Here is a 15,081-nt window from a genome sequence, read left to right on the forward strand (position 1 = left end):
TAATTTCCCAAAAGAAGAAATTACAATGTACATTGCTTGCACAAGTTTTAAGAGCATACACGATTCGGGGGAGGGGGGGGTCATTGATTTATTTCACTTTACTAGAACGAGTAGTAGACAAGGATAGAAGTTTAGTTTTAGAGGAAAACCCATGAGAATTGGGACCCACACAGTCCGCAGGCATGCAACGTTTCAGTTGATTTCCTTCAGTTATGGTTTTCTTTTCAAAACGGTGCAAAAGAAAAAGTTATAATTATTGGAAGCAGGAAGAATCTCATCAATATTGTGCATTACTCAGTCGGCAGAGGGCGCTTGTTGAAACTTCCTTGTTTTTTTTGCAGAATCCTCCGCTCTGCTCTAGCTGCTGCCTGACCTTGTACGGCTTTTACTTTTGTGTTGCGACTTGATGAATGTCGATGCAAAGTTGCTATCGGTAGCTTCGAATCAGAAACAAACTAGTATTTAGAACAATGCGGACCTGGTACTGAACGTCGTACGAACCAAGGCTGCCAGTAGAGACGAATTTGTAAGTATTTTGTGCGTGTAAAACTATCCTGGTGTCATGTGTTTTCAGTAGGGGAAAAGTTTCCGTATGGCGCCACCACTTTTTCATTCGAAATAAAATAATATAGTATCTAATTTACCTGATTGACATATCCCTTTTTGTAAAAATAGGTGAAAAAGTGGTGGCGCCATACGGAAAGTTATCCCAGTAGGATTAACAGGAAAATTGTTCACAATCAAAAACTAAAAAAAAAAATTCAAATCATCTATCCAATTTTTTAACAATAACACTTTCACTTCATGGTGTGTTGAAATTTTTAAAGTTTTGGTTTTATTTATGTTGCGAGAGACAGTCCGCCATTAACAGTGCCTATGCATGCACGACATTTGGAGCAACGTCATATGTTTTCACACCTTTCATTGGTTGGTATTTTATTGAATATTAAGAAGCTAGTATGGCGTCCAAAATAAATCAAAAATATTATTCAATTACTACTTAACAAATTTAATTACATTTTTGTCCTAAGGCATTATGGCTACTTTATTAGAATCCAGAGATATCATAAGGCATGAAAGTAAAACACCCCCCCCCCTTGATGCACTCACACTTCATAACAATCCGTTTTCCCCCATTTCAGACCAGTAATGTTTGGTTTCAGGAGATAAGAAACCAATCTATGATATTTTCTCTTTAATGTAGACTTAATATTTACTACGCTTATCGGAATTTATTACAGTATGCATGAGTAAATCAAAAAAAAATTGTTGTCATTTTCACTTAAAATATTTTAATATTTCCCCACATTTGCACACCATAGAATCCCAAATAGTAACCAACTCACGTGATCCATCTAGTGACTAAAGCAGAATGAAACTCAATCTAGCAGATAGTAATTTTGTTTTGAACTTTCGAGGTTGGATGATGTTTCTTTGACTCATTCGAATGTTGGCATAATAATGCACTAGTGATTAGTACCAAAAATCAATCATTTCATAAATGTTTGAGCATAACCAACGACAGGAAACTTTATTCTCAACACGATTAAGCCTGATGAAAATACAGACCGTGAGTAAACGGCATAGCTTCTGTCACCGTTGCAGCTTGCATAATTTCGCGATAAACGGGAATCAAAGTTGGGGACCGAAAACATATGAGGGTCGATAACGTATGACGCTACGATACAAAGTACAATTACAAATAAATCATAAATGGCGGAAAAAATTTTCCGAATCCTGCCACCACTTTTTGTTCGTTACCTAAACTTTGAGATATTCCTTTTTGACTGAGATATTCCTTTTTGTAAAACTGAGTTGAAAAGACGTGGTGGCAGGATTGAGGTCATGAGGATACAGGAAGATTGCCAAATGGTAAAAAGAAAGAAATGAAGTATGATATATCCATTAATCAACTGGCAAGCACACCTCACTGAACAGCGGCGTAACTAGACATTTTCATTTGGTGGGGCAAGTGGGGGCAATGATTAAATTTGGGGGGGCCAAAGAAGTGCAAGATTATTATTAAATATGTTAACTGATATATAGTTGATACACACCCATGCAGTTCTAAAACAGTCTACATAGTCAGCAGGTAAAAAAATATTGCGAAAAACAACAAATTCTTAGAGAACTTGTCATTTTGTATTATAAGATAAAACTTTTTGACTGCATAAAAGGATTAAATTACCAACTGTGATCACCAATTATATACCAATTTAGAGTTGTACACAGCATTCTCAAATAGGCTCTGTGGGTGTGTAAATACCCAAAACATAATAATATTAGGCCAAGTAAAAATAGAAAAATAGAAATGTTTAGCGTCCCCGCCCGCTTCCTTTTTACAGGACACCTCCTTTTTTTTCTTAAGTTTTTTTTATGCACATTTTTTTTAATTTTTTTTTTTTAAAGTGGTTATTTTAAAGCCATTGGACCCTTTCAGTACAGACAAAAAAATAAAAGTTCACAGATTTACAAATAACTTACAGGGTTTACAGAAGGTAGTGGTGAAAGACTTCTCTTGAAATATTATTCGATGAAATGCTTTACTTTTTGAGAAAACAGTAAAACAATATCAATTCTCGTTAGCGAGAATTACGGATTTATTTTAAACACAGGTCATGACACGGCGAAACGCGCGGATACAAGGGTGGATTTTCCCGTTATTTTCTCCCGACTCCGATGACCGATTGAGCCTAAATTTTCACAGGTTTGTTATTTTATATAGAAGTTGTGATACACGGAGTGTGAGCCTTGAACAACACTGTTTACCGAAAGGGTCCAATGGCTTTAATAGATCTCAGCAAAAAAAAAAAAAAAAAAAAAAAATGAATGTCTTGTCTGAATGCCTTGACCAAACTGTTTCATTAATGTTTTGTGTATTTCAGCAGCAGAAAAAACGATTGATATTTGACATTCATGGTGGCCATCTTGAAATAAAAAATAAAAAAGCCCCTCCTTCCTTTTTTTTGAGAAACCCAGACACTAAACATGCTTCTTTTTTTAACTCGGCCTTATTGTAATAAGTGTAAGCCATCAACAAAAACAACAAAATACAGGATTGAAATTGTGGGTGTTTAATAATCACATTTTAGTTATGAAACGGATATTTAAAATAAGCCTACCTCTCAATTGCACCGCTTTCTTCAAAGGAGAAGAAATGGTCTAAGCAGTCTTTTTCGCTGGCCATTTTGCTGTAGTAAATTTCTCTGTAGTGCATCTGACCATCCATGATCTGACTAAGTTGTGTTAACGGAGCTGTTGGTCTGCGTTCAGACTACCACGTATTTAACAGAACTTTGTCACATCCTGCACTCTCTGTAACCGCAAAACCACAACAAACATTTACCGCCAATACGATCGCGCGCGCGTTTCCATGCATTTTTCATGTTATAGTCCACATCAGGGCTTACTGATATGAATAAAAGTTTTCCTATTTACGGCAGCATTTTATGCAGCCTTAAACGATTTATATATTAGGCCTATAAGAATTATACTTTTCTCTGATTTCATATGGGGGGGCAAGGGTTCTGAGTGGCGGGGGGGGGGGGGGGGGCGCCGGCCCCCCCCCTGCCCCCCCCCCCTGCCCCCCCCCCTCTGGTTACGCCACTGTCACTGAACCACAATTCCAGACCAGAGGACATGGATCTCGCTTCTATTGTTCTATTCTACATCCCGCACCGCAGCAATCAGGTCTATGTATCATCATTCTTTCAGTATACAGTGCTAACACACATCGGTGTATGGGTAAAAACCAAAATTAATATTCTTTATCCCCATGCAAATTTAACATCTATTATTATATCGTTGCGGTACCCGCTGCCAAAACATAGGATTCGAACTGCCTCTAGCTGCCGGGCAACCTCGGTAGTCTAGTTGGTAAGACACTGCTCTAGAATTGCAAGGGTCGTGGGTTCGAATCCCACCCTAGTAACATGCCTGTGATATTTTTTCACAGGACTCGGGAAAGTACCGAGTATACAGTGCTAACACACATGGGTGTATGGGTAAAAACCAAAATTAACATCATTCTTTCCCTGCACAATTAGGGACTGGAACTGCTTGCTTGAAGAGGGACCCTGCACTCGCAAATAAAACCACACAATTTTTATCTAGGGACTGTTTACATCGCGCACAGAGAGGTAAAAGATTTGCCACGATTTTAGGGACACCTCGAAAACAGGACCTCCTACGATATAAATTGTGATACACGAAGTGTGGGCCTTTGGACAATACTGTTTACCGAAAGTGTCCAATGGCTTTAAGAATGGTCATAATGATAGAACTAGAAAGCTTCCTAAATTTAAAATGTTACTTGCTGAGTTGCTAAAGTTTATGAGAAATTAATAAAACTTTTTTAAGATTTTCATTTAGCATGTAGAGTGGATAGTTCCAATTTAACTACAAATAAGGCTGAAACTTCAACAGGTTAGATTATAATATGCAGTCCATGTGCGACTTCCAGCTAAGCTGACGCGCTGAGTTTCTTTGCAAGAAGAACCGTTTGTCTTTAGAGAATTCACTTTAAAAAATGCGAGTGTTCAGTAGCGCGTCAGTACTAAAACTGTTCTTTTTGTTGGGAAATATTTGAACAACAAGAGGCTTTAAAATTAAGAAGGATTATCTTGAGATTTTTTTTTTAAATGAAGAGTTTTGTAAAACTGCATGTGAATTTTAAAGAAAAACCTTTGCAAAGTTCCAAGGGCACCAGGGGAGAATGGAGGCAAACGCCTTCGTTCTGTGAAGTATCAGGCCCATGCCAATGCATAAGGTCTATTGGAAACTTTATGTGCGCATGCATTGATTGATGACGAGTTTTTGATTGTGCTTTATATATTCCACAGATTTTGAAGGCTTATCACTAGTCCATCATGATGTACTGTCAGCATTTCATGTCCATATTACTGTCCGTCTTCATTCTCTCTACTTGTTGTCATTGTAAAGGTAACTTGCCTTTTTCTACTTGTCAGACCCTTTAAAGTTTAATATTGTACACTGAGTTTTTCATATGATACTACTCAAAAGCCCTTTTGAGATATGGCGGACACAATTCTACAAATTTGTCTGTATACATCTACACCCATAAAACCAAACAGTTCACATCTATCACGTCCGCCATATCTAAAAAAGGCCAATAGATTTACACAGCACACACATTTACAAGCTTGTATACGCCTGCAACTGTGGACCTCTTATTGTCCCTCTTTTGTTTAGACTGTAACTTTGTTTGCAACAGCTACCATTTGTTTTGTACACGTTTTCCAACTGTGGATGGACTCTATTGTCCTCTTTTGTTATATATAGTTCCCCAGTTTGAATGTGTATACGTTTCTAGTACACGCATACACATTTAATTTTTGGCACAGTTAAGCCACCACCATACACAAATGTGTTGCAAATTTTAGAGTTCCATCACTAGGCACAGGTCAAAGTTTCCTTTTAGATGGAAAACTTGCAAAGCCTGCATTTATAACAAGCAAATGTCATAAATGGGTCTGTCCACACTAATGGGACCATTTGATGTGACTTTTTTTTTATAAATGGGTGACAAAAATAAACAAGAAGAGTTTTGTCAAGCTTGTTTCCCATGCACATTCCAAATCACTTCAAGGTTTTTGTTTGCAAAGAGCAAGACACATTTATCTGTATTTTAGCAATAACTGGGGATCATCTTCAAGATGATTATGTTTGTAACAGGGGAATGTTGGACAGACATTTCGTACATAAATGGTGAGAAAGGCATAATAATATAAACAGATTGCCAAAAATGTTGTCCCCGACAATGCTGTCCCTGCAAAGAATGTTTCCAGGCAAAACCAAGACATCTGCGTGGGTACTCAAGAAACTACAGGGAATTATCTTGAAGATATTAGGTTTGTAACATGGACAGATATTTGTCACAATATGTCTGTCCATGTTAAAAACAAACATTCATACCAGCTGAAAAACCTCAAGGTACTCTTGGTTTATACAGATAACCATAAAAATAGGGGCAATGGGTCTAACTTAATTAACCTTTGAGTAAAGCGATTAATTAATTATTTGTGTCATCCATTTCTAGTCAATTCCAATACAAAATGTCTGTCCTCGTTACAAACAATGTGTCTTAAAGAAAACTGCGTAACTTCTTAAATAATAAGACATTTGTTATACTGTTTGGTAAGCACACTCACTATCAGCAGAGAATTGTACAAAACAAAATACAGGGGAAAATGTTGTATTTTGTGTACCCTCCCAGTCACAGTCCCAAAAGTTATCTTTTGGAACCAAAAAGACCCATTAGTGTGGACAGACAGACCCAAATGGTATTGACTCTTCAGCAAACAGACATTTCATAACTTAAAGTTTTGCCAAGAATATGATTATAGATTGGTAAATGGTGGAGTGTTGTTGTTTTTGTTCAGAGTTTCACGCTTTAGCACGTATCAAGACAAAAACATCAAGTCAAGATCAAGCTGTTGCCGTTACTGCATTGATCAAGAGACTCATACCAAATCGAGCCAATGAATTCAAGATTCTAGTCAACCCATCCTTAGGACCACCAAACCTTGATACATTTCAGGTAAGAATAAGCAACCTATTCCCCCTTTCCTCCCCCCTCCCCTCAATACTCCACAAGGCTAACCATAACCCACAAACATGTAAAGGCACTGGACACTATTGGTAATTACTCAAAATAATTATTAACTTAAAAACTAGTTGGTAACAAGCAATGGAGAGCAGTTGATAGTATAAAACATTGTTAGAAATGTCTCCCTTTGAAGTAACACAGCTTTTGAAAAAGAAGTAACTTTTCACATAAATATTTGAGTTACAGCTGAGGTTTTAAATAAGCCTTTTTGAGGTATGACGGACGTGATAGGAGTGTACTGTTTGGTTCAGGTGTATACACACAAATTTACACAAAACTTTTAGTGTTGTAGCATTGTGTCCACCAAAAAGGCTTATTCAAGGCATCTGAGAGCACACAACTTGTGTGACAAGAGCGTTTTTACTTCCATTATTCTCTCGCAAGTTCGACGATCAATTGAGTTCAATTTCTTTTACAGGTTTATTATTTTATGCAAAATGTTGAGATACACCAAGTGAGAAGACCTGTCTTTGACAATAAACAAAGTTGTCCATTGTCTTAAGTTGCATTTTGATTGGGCGTTAAAAAGGAAGGGATCATGCATTCTTGAAAACAGACTATAGTTTTGATACTTTCTGAACTTAAGACTACTTGATGCTGTTACAATAAACATTTAGCTCCTTGAAATTGATTCAAATAAAGGTGCAGTGGTCTTCCTTTTTACCGACGTTGCGTTTGTGCACAATCGACTCTGGTTTTTATGTATAACTCTACACCATCTGCCCATTCTGTCGTTTTGCTTTTAGATTGTGACACAAGAGGGCTTCGTCAACATCACCGGTACCACAGGCATTGCAGCGGCATGGGGGTTTTATCACTACTTGAAGAATTACTGTGGATGCCACATCTCCTGGGCAGGGGATCAAGTAAAGGTGCCATCACCGCTACCTAAAGTCCAACCAGCAGTAAAGATAACCAGTCCAAACAGGTTTACATTCTTTCATTTGTCACTTTGTCACTACTGGGACAATAGACCTTTTCTCAAATACCCATTGCTAAATTATAGTATAAAGTATCTTGCTCAAGGACACAAGTGTCAAGACCAGGACCCGCACCCACACTCTGATGACTTAACCAATAGAACTTGAGTTTGATACCGTTCGGCCATGACACCCTACTTTTAATGAATGTACGCTCTTATTGCATAGGTTCCGGTACTACCAGAATGTCTGTACGGTCAGCTACTCCTTTGCCTTCTGGAATTGGACTCGTTGGGAGCTTGAGATAGACTGGATGGCAATGAATGGAATCAACCTACCTCTTGCCTTCACTGCCCAGGAGGCGATCTGGCAGAAGGTCTATCTCAAGATGGGATTCACCCAAGAAGAACTGGACACACACTTTGGCGGACCTGCTTTCCTTGCATGGTAAAATATTTTCTTCAGGGATGTGAAAAACAAAACATGTATACATATGTATTTTTTTTTAAGACCAATTTCTAAAAGAAATGATGTTATAACCATATAATTATGCCTCAGATTGCGGAGTAGCCCTTTTAACCCTTTAGTCCCTGCACCGCCCGAGTTTGCTGAAAACCAATTTCTCAAGATTCTTGCAGTAAATTACTGGAATCGTAGTTCGCATTTTAAAAGATAGCCATGGGTTAATATGTATGCACAATTTTTTACAACCCGGTTGGTTGGTTGCGTCCAAGTTGTAATATTTCTATAAAAGTACAAGTTCCCATGGGAACAATAAATGCATCTCGTTAAATGGCTCAGTAATTTTTATGGCGAATATTTTTGTGCACGGATGAAATGGACACAATAGCTTTTCAATGCTTTTATCTTGCTCAATGCTCATACTGATTAAATGCGAAGGCGTTAATTTTCGACAATACCATCATAAATGATGAACAGCTCCTGCTTACTAATGAGCGGGGTTTTTTTCGTAAGAGCTAAATTATTTCATCATCATTAGCTTCGAGAAGTCAACTGTGAAGGGAGAATTAATAACGATCTAACTAGATATATTAACAAATGCGTAGACCTACTAATGACTATCGAGTTTTCTTTTGATGTTCCTTTTTTTCTACAAACACAAGCTAGCGAGGTTTCCTCGTACCGCATAGATGCGGCTGGGCGGTACAGTGGCTAAATGGTTAAAGCCAAAGATAAATGTTAATAATTGGGCTTCGTGCTCAGTATTCAGGCTCGCATGCTTTCGAGCTTTGCACTCAAAGTTATTTTATTTTTTTCATCAGCCTATTACATTCCTGTTTCTGACTCTCTCTCTTTCTCTCTTTTCATGTATTTCTACATCACTGCTTATGCTACATTGAGTTACCTGTTCATGTTTGTTGTGTTGTCATTTAGCCTTCGAGAAAGACTCTGCTAGGGTCTAAATGTCAGGCCATTAACTATTTTTTACTTTAAATACATTAAACAATGAGGAAGGATCCCAGTAAATCATTCAAGGGAGTCAGGGTTGTAGACCGTTCTACTCACTCTGTGTAGATGGCAAGAGGGGCCAGACTATTTTATTCCTTTCAGCCTCACTTTGGTTACATTAACATGAACATTGATCAATCCATGTTGATCCTTCAGGGCACGCATGGGGAACATGAAAGGCTGGGGTGGTCCCCTGACTCCCTCGTGGCATGCCAATCAGCTCCAGCTTCAACATCAGATCTTAACAAGGATGAGGGAACTTGGAATGACACCTGTCTTGCCGGCTTTTGGAGGACACGTTCCTGATGCTATAACAAGGTCTGTATGTTAGTCCGTTTTACCACGTTCACCCAGCATTCTGAATAAGACATTGGTGTTGCTTATTATAGGCATCGACCCAGCTACGCTTATTTTGAAGTTCAAAAGAAGTGTTAAGAGTGAATGTAGCTTCCCGACCTAGGAGATCCAGCTCCAACCAAACCAGGCCCATGGAGATTCTGCCAAGTTTAGCTCACATTTGGCACACAATTGGCCCACTGTCGGCCCCTGTTCTATAGTAGTAGAAGCAGCGTCTATGGGTTTTAGCTATATTCCTTCATAATTGTATTTTCAGTGCAAACGGGTCACAAATAGCCTTCACAAAACATGTGACGGTAAAACTGTAATTATTTTGGTATCAGTAACAAGAATGGAAATAAGAATGATTAAGAAAACAAACTTATTGGTGTGACAAAATCAAAGTTGTTTCCATTGTACATTTGTGGAATTGTTCCTACTTATAATCTTTCTTGCTACATGTTTCCAATGCAGGCTGTTCCCCAATGCCAAAGTAACCACCATGACCAAGTGGGGGCATTTTGTTAGCGAGGATCCAGAGTACTGTTGGTAAGTTCTCAATTATTTAGAAAAGGCCTGGACGACTAGTGAAATTTGATACCTCAAATAGTAGGGACTTTGACATTAGTTGTGGTATTTTTATTTCCCAAGACAAATTGCGTCACGTTTGCTGCAGGTGCAATAAAGTACTGTTTACGCTGAAAGGATTGAAGGATTGTGTCACTGATGTCTTATTATGTTTGTTCGTAGGTAAATAATGTTGTCATGAATATTTGTGAGGGACACAATTGGTTCATCAAACAGGTAGTCGCGACTATTTTTATAGTAGTCGTGGCGGCACGATTAACTGAGTAGTTGAAAAAAGGTAGTCACGACTCGACTAAGGAATCAAAAGTCATGACTACGACACTAGTCAAACAGGTAGCCCAGGCTTAGTTAAGATGCTTGTCTTGAGCAGAATCCATGTTTGATTTGACTGTAGATTCTTACTCTGACAGCCATTTACTCTCCATGATGTGTCTGGGCTGGAAATTTCACGAAACAACTGGCCAGTGAGTTCTACAGGGCTCTGGACACTATTGATAACTACTCAAAATAAGACTAAGCACAGAAACTTACTTGGTAACAAGCTATGGAGAGCTGTTGTTAGTATAAAACCTTGTGAGAAACGGCTCCCTTTGAAGTTACTCAGAGATAATTTCTCACTCAAATATTAAAAGACTTTAGGACTAAGGCCTTTTATTAAAGTACACAAATATGTGCAACAAGAGTGTTTTTCTTTCTTTTTTCTATTGCAACTTCAATGACCAGTTGAGTCCAAATTTCCACAGATTTGTTATTTTATGCATATGTTGGGATACACCAAGCGAGAATTGTCTTGTGACTTTAAAGCCTTGGGCCAGTAATCTCAAAACCTAATCATTTGGAATACCATTCTGTATTTATTTGTGTGGTAAATAGTCAGTATATTATTGGAAAGTTAATATTTTGCTTGTGTATTTTTTCCTGACAGTGTCAAATTTTTGGACCCTTCAGAGCCTTTGTACCAGAAGATTGGGAGAGCATTTATTAAAGAGGTGAGTTGCCATGGAAACATTTTTTCATACTGACTCGGAAATAACAGATACTACATTGTACAAAAGCAACTAATAAATCAATGCACCCAAATCACAGTACATTAGTCAAAATGTAGGAAAAAGTCAAGCAATCAACGTTACTTTTGTTCTATACCCTATTGGACAGACAAAACAGACGCACACGTATACACAAGCTGACAGCTGAGACAAAAAAACATAACCGATTATAAAGAACAGCATTAGATTATGATGCCATTCAGATATGTATCTAACAAGTAATGTTTAAGTTTTCTTGAAAATGTACTGATTGTAGCAAGTTGCTTTAAATTTATGGGAAGACTATTTCAATAAACTCCTTCGTTGCACAACACTATTTTTTATGAATGGAAGTTCTGTTGTAGTTGACATACAAATCTGCCATAAGAATGTATCAATTACATGTAGGAAATGAAAAATGAACTAGTATAGATCAAGGCATTGAATTATCAGGAGGGATGTGAAAACTTAATTGTTTTGTTAAACTAGAATTCTATCTTGCAACCATTCACTTATCCTGTTGGCGACTTGGGTAATTTGACATCCAGCCAGCTGTAGTTATAGAACTATTTATTTTGAGCTTTTAATTTGTGTTGTCTCTTTTTCTAATTGTCTTGGTTGTTCTCTGAATTTTTAAAATTGTTAATGTATACTTTTATTGCTACTTCATAGATTTGATAACAATGCTCTTTGACATAATGTGTAATTAGATTTTTAATTATTTTCATGACATTGTTTTACTCATTTCTAAAAAAACTACAGCACCTCAGCAAGTAATATTTTCAGGGAAGCTTTCTACTACCATTATCTTTAAACTGTGTAAGTTTAATGTAAATCTGTGGACATTGTGTTTTTATCCAACAAAAAGTACATAGACCCTTTAGTGCAACCGTTTTCATAAGGTTGCCATTAAAACTTGTATTCCTCTATTCTATACAAGGGGTGAGTTAGGGTCATCCAAATCAGAATGAATGGACAAATTTCAGGGTTGCAATGTTTAGTTTGTTCTTCCCTTTTTGTGTCTTTAAGATGATATCAGAATACAACGGTACTGATCATGTCTACAACACTGACCTGTTTAATGAGATGGCTCCCTTATCAGAGTGAGTAATGAGTAATGGGTAGTGAGCAGTGAGTAATGAGTAGTGAGGAACAATTTAGGATTTTTAAAACAAAAGTTATTTTTTGTGACTTCTTTTACTCATTTCTCAAAAACTGCAGCACCTCAGCAAGTAGTATTTTAAGAGAAGCTTTCCACCATATTTATCTACCATCTTTATCAATGCGTGTAAGTTTATTGTAAATCTGTGGACATTGTGTTTTATGTGCTACAAAAAGTACCCAAATCCTTTAATAAGCAGCACAAAAAATGCTTGATTTAGTTTAGTTTCCTTTCTCGTTTCTTCCATCCAGTGATCTGCAGTATTTAGCGAATTCCAGTAGAAACGTGTACAAGACGATAACATCAGCAGACCCCAGTGGGATTTGGTTGATGCAGGGCTGGTTGTTTAACAACGCAAGTTATTGGTACAAAGAACGCATCAAGGCTTTCTTACTAGGTGTACCACTGGCAAGTTATTTCTTGTTGTCCTCATTAGTATTGCTGTCAAATTTCATCTTGTAAAGTTTACAAAATACCAATTTGTGACATCAGTCTAAAAAGGTTATAGATGCAATTATTCCTTATGGATAAAACCTACAATTATTATTCGTTTACATTTGGTTCCATTGTGTGATCAGCACTGTCCCTCAATAATTTCTCCGAGTCATGTGAATAAATCCATTGTCGTTAGATGTTGATGTCTTGCTGAAACAGTGCAGGGGGCTACTGTCTGCCTATGTTTGGAGTCAATTTGCATGTGAAGATGTAGTGTACAAACAATATTCATCAGTTATTAAAAAGCATGGCAGTTCTTTTTAGAACTAAGAAGTCTTCTGAAATCCAAAAATCTACTCTGCGGTAGTAGAATATAAAGCAAGACAGTTCTCCAAAGAACACAATCTACCTGGCAAGTAGATGAACGCATGGTGTTACCGCAAATCAAATTATTATAGCATTTATCATGTGATGACGCCCAATGAAGGGGTCAAAACACCATGTTTAAGGAAGTTGTTTTTATTTGCAGGGTCAAATGATAGTATTGGATTTAGCGGCAGACACTGGGCCTGCTTACGACAGAACCAATTCCTTCTATGGTCAGCCTTTTATCTGGTGTATGCTTCACAACTTTGGTGGTAACCATGGATTGTATGGTAGACTGGACTTTGTCAATAAGGTACGACGTAACATTTCTGTCATTCATCACCATATCGTTTGTTATCGGCCCAGTACTTTTCCTATGTTTTTGTTGTTTTTATTTAAATCCAGCTTTGATCTGTATGGATTTTGTAATGATGGTTTTTCTATCAACAATGTGTATCTTTGGTTATGTTAATTTTTTAGTCACAATGGTGTATTGTGCTGGCTGATTGTTTGGTGTTTTTATTGTTTATGATTCTTGCTTATTACCAATTTTGTGTTTAACCTCTAAGATACTTTTAAAGAAATTTTATATTTTGAACCAGTGCAATTCAACCTATAGGTTGCCATACTGTACATTTATTTTATGTTTCTTTTTAATGAAATAAACCAATAATTAGGCCTAAAAAACGTAAATATATCAAACCTGTATACCTAATTGAAGTGCCTCTAGCCAACGGGATAGCTCGGTGGTCTATGTAAGCATCTGCTCTAGCAATGCAAAGGTCATAGGTTTGAATCCCACCCAAGTGATTTACCTGCTCGGGGGAAAGTACAGAGTATACAGGGCTTAATACACATTAGATGTAAGAGTAAAAACAGCCCTTTTAGAAGCAGCTTGAAGAAATTGGGCACAGCCTTTCATACCTTTCATCTAAATACTAGAGCTGCTTAAGCACAAAAATTAACTTGACACAAACACATTACAATTGACAGAATAAGGTTGCCAGCCAAAATGCCCTTCCACATGTATACGTGTCGTGTACATTACCATCTATGACTGGTATCCTGTTTATTTTTGCTGAGCAGTTAACAATGATATTTGTTTAAGCAGAGAAGTCAACTTGTAACACCTCTCAGTCAGTAGATGTATAGCCTTCACATTTACAGTTTTATGTTCTGTTTCTGATTGCAGGCTGTGTTTACAAGCAGATTATTCCCTGGTTCCACCATGATGGGTACCGGTCTCACTCCAGAAGGCATAAATCAAAATGATGTCATGTTCGCATTCATGAACGACCTTGCATGGCGCAATGCTCCTGTAAATATCACAGCATGGTGAGCATAGAATGATAGTGATTAGCTAGGAAACAATTGCATGCCTAATGAAAGATAACTTTCCATTTTAGATTTGGTTTTGAGCATTTATGGGGTTTGATAGTGGTTGGGGTGCAAGTGTGGGCTATATATAGAAAGGTTTGCGGTAACACCATGTAATGACTATCTCTAATGAGTTGGGGTGGTTCTGAAAAAAACCGTTGGTTTCAACTCTTGAAAAGTGGTGAAACCAACGGTTCTTTTCAGAACCACCCCAACTCATTTAGAGATAGTCATTACATGGTGTTACCGCAAGCCTTTCTATATCGTATTTCCACCATGCAAAGTGTGGGCTAGTAAGACATAACTTGTGGTATGTAATAGCCTAGCGGTTAAGAGCGCCAGACTCAAGCGGTGGTGTTTCTGATCAGAGTCATGACACCTGTGTCTTAAGGTAAGCACTTGACCATGATGCTTTGTCCTTGGGATGGGGCGTAAAGCCATTGGTCCTGTGTGTTGTGAACGCACATAAAAATACCCCGTGCACTTATCATAAAGAGAAGGGGTTCGCCCCAGGGTTCCTGGTTTGATTGGCAACATATTGCACCACAGCACCTTGTAAAACTTTACATGATGCTATGTAAAATGAGTAGGTCTTATAATTCAACTGTAGTCCCACATACCCTGCAGGAACAAAACTGAATACTGAAGTGTTTTGAAAGTCACTGAGAGACAGATATGAGCACTATATAAGAAGCCACTATTATTAAAATAATGAGTAGAGTAGATGACCTTACCTTTCAATCCAAACCAGACCTTTTCAGAGGCATAAACAAG

The 15,081-nt window shown here is 37.6% G+C and overlaps 1 protein-coding gene across 1 annotated transcript in view; it reads left to right on the plus strand.

Moving 5' to 3' along the window:
- The first annotated feature begins 350 nt into the window (after nucleotides 1-350).
- The window catches only part of LOC139946310 (alpha-N-acetylglucosaminidase-like), a 28,417-nt gene continuing 13,686 nt past the window's right edge, over nucleotides 351-15,081 (plus strand). The window contains exons 1-12 of the mRNA XM_071943935.1: nucleotides 351-526; nucleotides 4,842-4,941; nucleotides 6,402-6,559; nucleotides 7,375-7,556; nucleotides 7,777-7,995; nucleotides 9,175-9,336; nucleotides 9,829-9,903; nucleotides 10,868-10,931; nucleotides 11,997-12,070; nucleotides 12,381-12,537; nucleotides 13,094-13,243; nucleotides 14,123-14,265. Of these exons, the coding sequence (XP_071800036.1) occupies nucleotides 4,869-4,941; nucleotides 6,402-6,559; nucleotides 7,375-7,556; nucleotides 7,777-7,995; nucleotides 9,175-9,336; nucleotides 9,829-9,903; nucleotides 10,868-10,931; nucleotides 11,997-12,070; nucleotides 12,381-12,537; nucleotides 13,094-13,243; nucleotides 14,123-14,265 (1,457 nt within the window). The 5' untranslated portion in view covers nucleotides 351-526; nucleotides 4,842-4,868. The remainder of the gene's footprint in view (nucleotides 527-4,841; nucleotides 4,942-6,401; nucleotides 6,560-7,374; nucleotides 7,557-7,776; nucleotides 7,996-9,174; nucleotides 9,337-9,828; nucleotides 9,904-10,867; nucleotides 10,932-11,996; nucleotides 12,071-12,380; nucleotides 12,538-13,093; nucleotides 13,244-14,122; nucleotides 14,266-15,081) is intronic.

Source organism: Asterias amurensis, chromosome 13 (assembly GCF_032118995.1).
Source record: "Asterias amurensis chromosome 13, ASM3211899v1".
NCBI lineage: Eukaryota > Metazoa > Echinodermata > Asteroidea > Forcipulatida > Asteriidae > Asterias > Asterias amurensis.